Consider the following 10,819-nt stretch of genomic DNA (forward strand, 5'->3'; position numbering starts at 1 on the left):
TCAGGAGGAAGGTAGCAAGCACAAAGCAGTTTATTAAGGACAGGACATTCTCAAGTTGGGAGAGTGGACAGGCCCAGACGTGGCAACTTCACTGGGACTAGCTGGGGGTGTCGTTTCTTTTTGTTTGTATAGGGTATGGGTCATAGCTAGCAGGGGGAGGGGGTCTCTGACTGAGGTTGTTTCCAATCATCTAAGGGACTCCTACCAGTTGGGAAGGGGAGTTTTGGGCCCTACAAGGTAATTGCCAGAACTGTCAGGGCCATCTTCCCTTAGGGTTGGAGAGGGGAACAGGAGGGGTTGAAACCACAATGTAAATGTATTATAATGAAGCTATGGGTTACCCTGGGGCTGAGGTGGAAGAGGAGGGCACAGGGTCTGCACCTGCCGCTCTTGGTCTGGCAGCCACCCCCCTCCCCACACCCCACCCCACACCCCCAGCCCCCCAGCCCCTCCCCTCCTCTCCAGCTGTTGGAAACCTTAAGGCCAAAATGTTAAAAGCCACAATCAGGGCGTTGTGTCCTCAGGCTTCTAACCTGTCACCTCTTTATCACCACCTCTGCCTCCAGCTCATGTCTAACTAAATGCCCACTTTAACGGTATGATCCTCTTTGTGAAAAAAAAGAAAAGATGAATGCAGAATAATATGTCCTAGGGAAAAAACTAGAACACACATCAAACTGTTCAGAGTGGTTACTACAGACACTGAGATCATGAGAAACTTTTACTTCCTAACAACACACCTTTGTGTAAAGTATGAATGATTTTATAATAAGAATATATTATAGTTGGAAAAATTTTAAATATCTAAACATCCGGAATTGTAAATACACTATGATTCCAGTTTTGTTTTCCGACTTTAAATATGCATGTACATACATTTGTAGTTCAGAAAGAAACCTGAATCAAAATGTTCACAGTGGTTCCCTCTGGGTGGTGAGACTGTACAGGTGTTATTTGGGGGGAAATCACTTTATAAGTTTCTGTAACTACACAACTTCTCCAATGACCATTCTGACTTCCATAAACAGAAAACAATGTATCACAGTCAAGAACCACAACAGAAATATTGGATCTTGGCTGAAAATGGGGAGAGGGGAACCTGGCACACAAAACAGGATTCACCAAATGGATTCAGCCCCAAAGCATCAGGCATGTGCTGGCCCCAGCAGAGAGAGCGAGTGTGGTGGGAGCTGATGTGACCAGTGCCTAGGAGGCACTTTCTTTCCCCAGGGCCTTGAGCAAAGCCCTCTTCACCTCCTTGTTCCGCAGGCTGTAGATGATGGGGTTCAGCATGGGAGTGAGGACCACGTACAGCACGGACAGCACCCGGTCCCGCGAGCCTGAGTATGCAGAGCTGGGGAGGATGTAGCAGAGGACTGAAGCGACGTAGAACACGCAGACCACCGTGATGTGGGCAGCGCAGGTGGAAAAGGCTTTTCGTCGGCCCTCAGCAGAGCGGATCCTGAGAATAGCAGCCACGACGTGTATATAAGAGATCACAACCAGGGCACAGGGTGCAAGAGCCACCAAAAAGCTGAAGAAAAACAGGGCGAGTTCATTGGCCCACGTGCTTGAGCAAGAGAGTTTCATCAGCGGAGGGAGGTCGCAGAAGAAGTGGGTGATAAGGCGAGGCCCACAGAACTTGAGTCGAGCCGCAAGGATGGTGTGGGTGAGTGCATTGGCCAAGGCAAGCAGGCCAGAGATTGAAGCCAACCCTGTCCGGGTCCGTGGGCCCATGAGGACTAGATAGTGCAGGGGCTGGCAGATGGCCACATAGCGGTCATAGGCCATGGCTGTGAGCAGGAAGCACTCCCAGGGAGCCAGGAAGTGGAGAAAGAATATCTGGGTAAGGCAGGCATGATAGGGCATGGTCCGCACTGGTGCCAGCAGGTGTACCAACACCTGGGGCACCGTGTTGGAGATATAGGCAGTGTCCAGTAGTGAAAGGTTGGCTAAGAAGAAGTACATGGGGGTGTGAAGTCGGGAGTCCATTATGATAAGGCTGACAATGCCCAGGTTCCCAACCACAGCCACTATGTAAACCAGCAGAAAAATGGCAAAAAGCAAGTGCCTCAACTCCTCTGTGTCAGTCAGCCCTTCTAGAAGAAACTGGGACACCAGGGTCTCGTTCCCCAGCTTCATGGAACCAGGCACAGAAACCTGTAGAGTCCAACTCAGAGTCAGACGAGGATCTACGTTTGGAGGTTCCAGTTTAAAAGGCAGTGGGGGGTGAGGGAATGTTCAGGGACAAAGAAGACAGGAGGAGGGGGGTTAGGCTCAGGAGGCCAGTGGTAAGGTAAGGTCGAGGCCAGGAGAATGGAAACCGCAAGCCCACACCAAAAGGAGCTGCTCAGATCTTGAAGCCACAGTGCATGCCCCTCTGAGGGAGACAATCCCTCAGAAACTTCTACCTGACTAAGGGCCCTACATCTTGTCCGGATCTGCAATGGCGCCCTTATTTCCCCATCACCAAGCCAGCAGAGCCCCAGCTCAGGATCAGTGATAAGACCTTAGTCGGGTCCCCAAATGTTACAGCAGCAAAGTCAATAGCCAAACTGTGGAAGTAACCTAGATGTCCATCAACGGATGAATGGATCAAGAAGATGTGGTTCCTATATACCATGGAATACTATGCAGCCGTCAAAAGAAACGAACTCTTGCCATTTGCAATGACATGGATGGAACTAGAGGCTATTATGCTGAGTGAAATAAGTCAATCAGAGAAAGACAATTATCGTATGATCTCTCTGATATGAGGAATTTGAGAAGCAGGGTGTGGGGTTGCGGGGAGTAGGGAAGGAAACTATGAAACAAGATGGGATCGGGAGGGAGACAAACCATAAGAGACTCTTAATCTCTCAAAACAAACTGAGGGTTGCTGGGGGATAGTGGGGGAGGGATGGGGTGACTAGGTAATGGACATTGGGGAAGGGAGGGGCTATGGTGAGTGCTGTGAAGTGTGTAAGCCTGACGATTCACAGACCTGCACCCCTGAAACAACTAATACATTATAGGTTAATTTTTTTAAAAAAGACATTAGTTGGTTCCCTCCTTCTCCTGCTCTGAACCTTTCAGTGCCTCCCATCGCACTCAGAGCCAAAGCCAAATTCCTTCCCATGGCCTGCCAGGCCCTCAGTGAGACACTCTCTCATCATCGGGCAAGAAGTCTGTCAGCTCCGAGCCCGTATCAGACCTTCAGACTTGCCCACAGCAGCAGACACCCTTGCGCATTTCCTGCCTCAGCAGAAGAGGGTTCTGCCCTCCTGTCCGGGGCTAATTTATCCAACTTCCCTGGCCGCTCCCTTCATTGTGCCAGCCCTGCCTGGCAATCGTTTTACATGTAAATGTACTAAATGCCACTGATGGTTTATGTTATATTATGCCAATTTTACCTCAGTGAAAAAGAAAGCAAAAATAAAGACTTTTTCAGACCCACAATAGCTGAGATAATTTGTTGTCAGCAGAAAGCCTGCACTATGAGAAATGCTAAAAACAATTCTCCACAAAGAAGGGTGATACCAGATGGGAACTTGGATCTCCGTGAAGTCATGAATGTGGGGACCTATTTAGGAACTGTCCCTGCTCCCCTTCCCCCAGGGGATTTACAGGTAACAAAGCCCAGATACAAAGGTGGGTCAGGCCAGGTGGAGACATCGGATCATTGCGGGGGGGCGGGGGGGGGATGCATACTGTCTCCCTGGTTACCAAGGAGTATGGGGTCCTCCCTTTGGGAGCCCTTTTGGCGCCAATCCCAATCAAGGTGTGATAGGCTGGTTCAAATGTCTACTAGGGTTAATTGTAACTCAATTGGTCACCTAGCATCACTGTGGAGGTTCCTGTGTGTGTTACAATCTCATTGGTCACCTGTGCGTGGCCAGGCCCGACCGCATGGCCTTTGCCCTTAAAAGCTAGTCTGTGAAACTGGGAAGGGTTGCCCTCTCTTGTAAGAGGTGCAGCCCCGAACGTTCGGTTAGATTCTTGATGCTTGGCGCGAAATAAAGCTTTGCTTGACCTTTGCTTTGTATCAGTCTCACTCCTTTAATCACGGACCCATTATTGGGACATAACAATGAAGAGTTCCAGCACTGGGTGTTCTACACAACTAATGAATCGTTGAACACTACATCAAAAGCTAATGATGTCAGCTAATTGAACATAATTTTTTTAAAAGTGTTCCAGAAATGTAAAGTATGTAAGTAAATATAAAAATATTTTTCTCATTTTAAAATTTCTTTCTATCATAGCAAACCATTTAAAGCAAAAATGTGAACAACAGAGCATGGGGTTTATAACCACTATAAGAAATAAAATATATAAAAGAGCACAAAGGAGATGAGGGGGTAATTGTAATGTCCTTACATTAAATGTGAAATGAACTGTAATTATTTGAAGGTAGTCTATAATAACATAAAATACTTATTAGAAACCCTAGAACCCTAGGCATAAAATATGTACACACATAGCGAAATTCTAGAAATTAGTCAAACTGAAAGAGGTCATAAAAATATGGAAAGGAGAACACAGAACACATGGGGCAAATAGAAAATAAACAGCAGGTTTGTTTAAATCTACAGCAGGTAGATTTAAACTCAACCATAGCATTACTTACAATTTTTTTAAAGATTTTATTTATTTATTTGACAGAGAGAGAGATCACAAGTAGGCAGAGAGGCAGGCAGAGAGAGAGAGAGAGAGAGAGAGAGGAGGAAGCAGGCTCCCCGCTGAGCAGAGAGCCCGATGCGGGACTCGATCCCAGGACCCTGAGATCATGACCTGAGCCGAAGGCTTTAACCCACTGAGCCACCCAGGTGCCCCATTACTTACAATTTTTATAAATGGTCTAAACAGTGCAGCTAAAAAGCAAGAGATTGCCACAGTGGATAAAAAGGTAAAGCAAAACTATGCATAAGAAAACTAAGCATAAGAAATCCACCTCAACAGGCACCTGGGTGGCTCAGTGGGTTAAAGCCTCTCTGCTCAGCGGGGAGCCTGCTTCCTCCTCTCTGCCTGCCTCTCTGCCTACTTGTGATCTCTGTCTGTCAAATAAATAAATAAAATCTTTAAAAAAAAAAAAAACCGAAATCCACCTCAAGGGCACCTGGATGACTCAGTGAGTTAAGGTTCTGCCTTTGGCTCGGGTCATGATCTCAGGGTCCTGGGATCGAGCCCCACATCGGGCTCTCAGCTTGGCGGGGTCTGCTTCCTCCTTCTCTCTGCCTGCCTCTCTGTCTGCTTCTGATCTCTTTCTCTGTGTCAAATAAGCAAATAAAATCTTTAATTAAAAAAAAACAAAAGAAATCCGGGGCACCTGGGTGGCTCAGTGGATTAAACCGCTGCCTTCGGCTCAGGTCATGATCCCAGTGTCCTGGGATCAAGCCCCGCATCGGGCTCTCTGCTCAGCGGGGAGCCTGCTTCCCCTTCTCTCTCTGCCTAACTCTCTGCCTACTTGTGATCTCTCTCTCTGTCAAATAAATAAATAAAATCTTTAAAAAAATTTTTAAAAATTAAAAAAAAAAAAGAAATCCACCTCAAATATGAAGACATGAAGATACGGTAAAAGTAAAAAGATGGTTAAAGATATACCACACAAACTCTAATATTAAGAAAGTTTGAGGGGCGCCTGGGTGGCTCAGTGGGTTAAAGCCTCTGCCTTCAGCTCGGGTCATGATCCCGGGGTCCTAGGATCGAGCCCCGCAACGGGCTCTCTGCTCAGCAGGGAGCCTGCTTTCTCCTCTCTCTCTGCCTGTCTCTCTGCCTACTTGTGATCTCTGTCTGTCAAGTAAATAAATAAAATTTAAAAAAAAAAAAGCTTGAGTGCCTATATCAATAGGCAAAGTAGACTTCAGGACAAGGAAGGTGATGGAATGGAGGGCTTTTGCTCCTGATAAAGGGGTCACTTCATGAAGAGGACCTGAAGCTCTAAATATGTATGTGCTACAAATAAAGGGGCTTCAAAATACATGAAACAAAACTCACAGAACAGGGAAAAACAGAGTGGGAAATCATTAGAGAGGGAGACAAACCACAAGAGACTCTTAACTCTAGGAAACAAACTAAGGGTTGCTGGAGGGGAGGTGGGGGGAATGGGGTAGCTGGGTGATGGGCATTAGGGAGGGCATGTAGTGAGATGAACACTAGGTGTTATATGCAACGATTAATTACTGAACAGTGCATCTGAAACTAATGATGTATTATAAGTTGGCTAATTGAATTTAAATTTTAAAAAACTTACAGAAAAGAAAGGTGAATAGATAAATCTGCAATCAGAGGTAAACATTTTAACACTCCTCTTTTAGTAATTGATAGAACAATATTGCAAAAAATCAGACATAGAAGAGCAAACTAAAATCTCAACGCATGGTAAGAAAGAAATAATGAAGATAAGGAAGATATGAATAAAATGAACAAAGAATAAAGAACAATCCATGAAACTGAAAGTTTAAAAAAAAAAACAAGAAAACTGATTTTTTAAAAAAGTGTAACCAGGGAATATCAGGAACATTATTTGCGAATAAGGAATTACCAAAACTGACTCAAGAAGAAATATAAAACATGAATATCCCTAAATCTATGAAAGAAATGGAACAGAAAACTCCAGGCCCACATGGTTTTACTAGTGAATACTACCAAATACTTAAAGAACAAATATTACCAATCCTATACAAATTCTTTCAGAAAGCAGAGGAGGGGAAACACTTCCCAAATCATTTTATGAGGCCAGCATTACACAATATCAAAACCAGATGAAGACATTGCAGGAAAAGAAAACCATAGACCAATATCCTGGTCAAGAAAAAACTTGATTAAATATTAGCAAATTCAGTCAAGCGACCTATAAAGAGGATGACGCAATCATGACCAAGTGGGGTTTATCCTAAGAATGAAAGACCGGTTTTCATTTAAAAAAAAAAAAAAATCAATCCAGGGCACCTGGGTGGCTCAGTTGGTTGGGCGACTGCCTAAGATCATGATCCTGGAGTTCTGGGATTGAGTCCCGCATTGGGCTCCCAGCTCCATGGGGAGTCTGCTTCTCCCTCTGGCCTTCTCCCCTCTCATGCTCTCTCACTCTCTCTCTCTCTCAAATAAATAAATAAAATCTTTTTTAAAAAATCAATTCATGTCATTCATCACAACCCCACCACCATCACCCCCAAAGTTTGAGAAACAAGGTATGGATGTTCACTACTTCTAGTCAACATTCTCCTAGAAATCCTAGGCAGTACAATAAGCAAGAAAGAGAAATAAAAGTGATACAGATTGGAAAAAAAGAAATAGAATTATCTTCATTCAGAGATAACATATTTGTGTATGTAGAAAATCCTAAGTAAGCTACCAAAAAAAGAGGAGTGAAATAGAAAAATAATCACTATGATTTATAATAGTATCCCAAACATGAAACACTTAGTGACACATTTAATAACGTATGTGCAAAACCTTTACAGTGAAAACTAAAAGCTATTGGTAAGAGAAATTAAAGAAAACCTACATAAATGGAGAAATAGATCATGTGCATGGATCAGAAGACCACGTATTCTTTTTTTTCTTAAAGATTTTATTTATTTATTTGATGGAAAGAGAGAGCACACTCACACAAGTAGGCAGAGCAGCAGACAGGGGGAGAGGAGAAGCAGGCTTCCAGATGAGCAGAGAGCCTGACCTGGGGTTTGATCCTAGGACCCTGGGATCATGACCTGAGCCAAAGGCAGAGGCTTAACCAACCACCCGGGTGCCCCAAGACCCAGTATTCTTAAGAGGTACATTCTGACCACACCAATCTATAAATTCAATGCAAACCCAATAAAAGTCCTGACTTTGCAGAAATTGACAAGCTGACTTCAAAGTGTATATGGAAGAACCTAGAATAGGCAAATCAGATTTTGAAAAAGAAGAATAAAGTTGAAAGACTTAAGGATGACTAAAAGAGGATATAGATGGAATGGAAATCTCGTACGTCACTGGTGGGAGTGTAAATTGGTAGAATCACACTGGAAAACAGTTCTTCAGTTTCTTGTAAAGGTAAACTTAAACTTGCCACAGGAAAGAATATCCAATGGGGGGATATAAAGACAGTCTTTTCAAAAAATCATCTTGGGAAAATTGGACAGCCACATGCAGAAGAATGAAACTGGACCATTGTCTTACACCACACACAAAATTAGACTTGTTATAGGCGAAAGACCTAAATGTAAGACAGGAATCCATCAAAATCCTTGAGGAAAACACAAGCAGCAACTTCTTCCTACGAACATCGTCAAAGGCAAGGGAAGCAAGGGCAAAAATGAACTATTGGGATTTCATCAAGATCAAAAGCTTTTGCACAGCAAAGGAAACAGTTAACAAAATCAAAAGACAACTGACAGAATGGGAGAAGATATTTGCAAATGACATATCAGATAAAGGGCTCGTATCCAAAATCTATAAAGAGCTTCTCAAACTCAACACCCAAAGAACAAATAATCCAATCAAGAAAGGGGCAGAGGACATGAGCAGACATTTCTGCAAAGAAGACACACAGATGGCCAACAGACACATGAAAAAGTGCTCTACATTACTGGGCATCAGGGAAATACAAATCAAAACCACAGTGAGATACCACCTCACACCATTCAGAAAGGCTAAAATCAACAAGTCAGGAAATGACAGATGCTGGCAAGGATGCGGAGAAAGGGGAACCCTCCTGCACTGTTGGTGGGAATGCAAGCTGGTGCAGCCACTCTGGAAAACAGCATGGAGGTTCCTCAAAAAGCTGAAAATAGAGCTACCCTATGACCCAGCAATCGCACTACTGGGTATTTACCCTAAAGATACAAATGTAGTGATCAGAAGGGGCACCTGCGCCCGAATATTCATAGCAACAATGCCCACAACAGCCAAACTGTGGAAAGAGCCTAGATGTCCATCCATAGATGAATGGATAGAGAGGATGTGGTCTATATATACAATGGAATTCTATGCAGCCATCAAAAGAAATGAAATCTTGCCATTTGTGATGATGTGGATGGGACTAGAGGTATTATGCTGAGTGAACTATGTCAATCAGAGAAAAACAATCATCATATGATCTCATTCATGTGGAATTTAAGAAACAAAACAGAAGATCATAGGGGAAGGGAGGGAAAAATTAAACAAGATGAAATCAGAGAGGAAGACAAACCATAAGACAAACCATAAGAGACTCTTAATCATAGGAAACAGATTGAGGGTTGTTGGAGGGGAGGTGGGTGGGGGGATGGTGATGTCATGAGCACTGGCTGTTATATGCAACTGATGAATCACTGAACTCTACCTCTGAAACTAATAATGCACTATATGTTAATTAATTGAATTTAAATTAAAAAAATAGGGACGCCTGGGTGGCTCAGTTGGTTGAGCGGCTGCCTTTGGCTCAGGTCATGATCCCAGTGTCCTGGGATCGAGTCCCATATCGGGCTCCTTGCTCGGCAGGAAACCTGCTTCTCCCTCTGCCTCTGCCTGGCTCTCTGCCTACTTGTGATCTTTCTCTCTCTCTCTGACAAATAAATATTTTTTTAAAAAACTCTTTAAAAAAAATAAACTCACACTTTCCATATGACCCAGAACTCTCACTTCTATTATGCAAGAGAATTAAAAATATATGTCCTTAAATATATATATATATGGGCACCTGGATGGCTCAGTGGGTTAAAGCCTCTGCCTTGGCTCAGGTCATGATCCCAGGGGTGTGGGATTAAGCCCCGCATCGGGCTCTCTGCTCAGCAGGGAGCCTGCTTCCTCCTCTCTCTGCCTGCCTCTCTGCCTACTTGTGATCTGTCCGTCCAATAAATAAATAAAATATTTTTTAAAAATGCATATATATGTATATGTATATCCTTGCAAGGACTTGCACATGAATTTTCATGTCAACTTTATTAGTAATAATCCCAATTTGGAAATAAGCCAAATGTCCATCAGCAGGTGAATGGTTAAACAAATTATGGTATATCCATGCAATAGAATGCCGGCCGGTAACAAAGAGGGATGAACTACTGATACACCCAACAACTTAGATGAATCCCCAAACCATTAGGCTGAGTAGGCAAACCTAAGCTATATTTATTGTCTGGGGGCAGGATGCAGAAGGGGAGAGTGTCTGTGCAGAAGCACAGGGGGAATTGTGAGAGTGATGAGAACGTTCTGTATCTTCACTTTTGCTGTGTACACCTTTGTCCTAACTCATAAAACTGTATACTTTAAAAGTGTGTAATTTTCCATGTGTGCATTTCACCTCAAATAAATTGAACAAAACAAAAATGAGAAGGGACAAACAAAAAATGAATAGCGAAATGGCAGACTTAAATCCCACCATATCAGTAGTTATGCTAAATGTGAATTTGCCAAACAATCCAACTTAAAAGGAGACATTGTTAGATTTTGTAAAAGACCAAAGTATGTGCTGTCTACATGAATCTCATAATTAAAATATAAAGACTGGTAGGTTGGAAGTAAGAGGATGGGAAACGACTTACAAATAAATAGTGAGTGAAGAAGGCTAACATGGTTGTATGCATATTAGATAAATCAGATTCAAGGAAAACTCTACATTTCATAATAGTAAAAGTAGCAAATACTCCATATGGAAGAGAAAATGATCATAAATCTGTTTGTGCCAATAACATATGTTCAAAATCCATGATGCAAGAATTAATAGGATTCATAGGTAAAAGGGACCAGTTCAAAGTTACATTTAGAGATTTTCACATGCGTTCTCAGCAGGTGAGAGAATGAGCCAATGCAGCTGGTCAAGACACAGAACAGGGACTGGGAAGCTACAACCTCCTGGCTAATGCCAGCTCCACGTCTC

The 10,819-nt window shown here is 43.2% G+C and overlaps 1 protein-coding gene across 1 annotated transcript; it reads right to left on the bottom strand.

The window, feature by feature from the left end:
* Positions 1-1,206: 1,206 nt before the first annotated feature.
* LOC132007667 (olfactory receptor 3A3-like) lies at positions 1,207-2,142 on the bottom strand. The gene has a single exon (XM_059385912.1). It carries the CDS (start codon positions 2,140-2,142, stop codon positions 1,207-1,209), a length of 936 nt encoding a protein of 311 aa, XP_059241895.1.
* Positions 2,143-10,819: the final 8,677 nt, after the last annotated feature.

The sequence above is a fragment of the Mustela nigripes genome, chromosome X (genome assembly GCF_022355385.1).
Source record: "Mustela nigripes isolate SB6536 chromosome X, MUSNIG.SB6536, whole genome shotgun sequence".
Taxonomy (NCBI): domain Eukaryota; kingdom Metazoa; phylum Chordata; class Mammalia; order Carnivora; family Mustelidae; genus Mustela; species Mustela nigripes.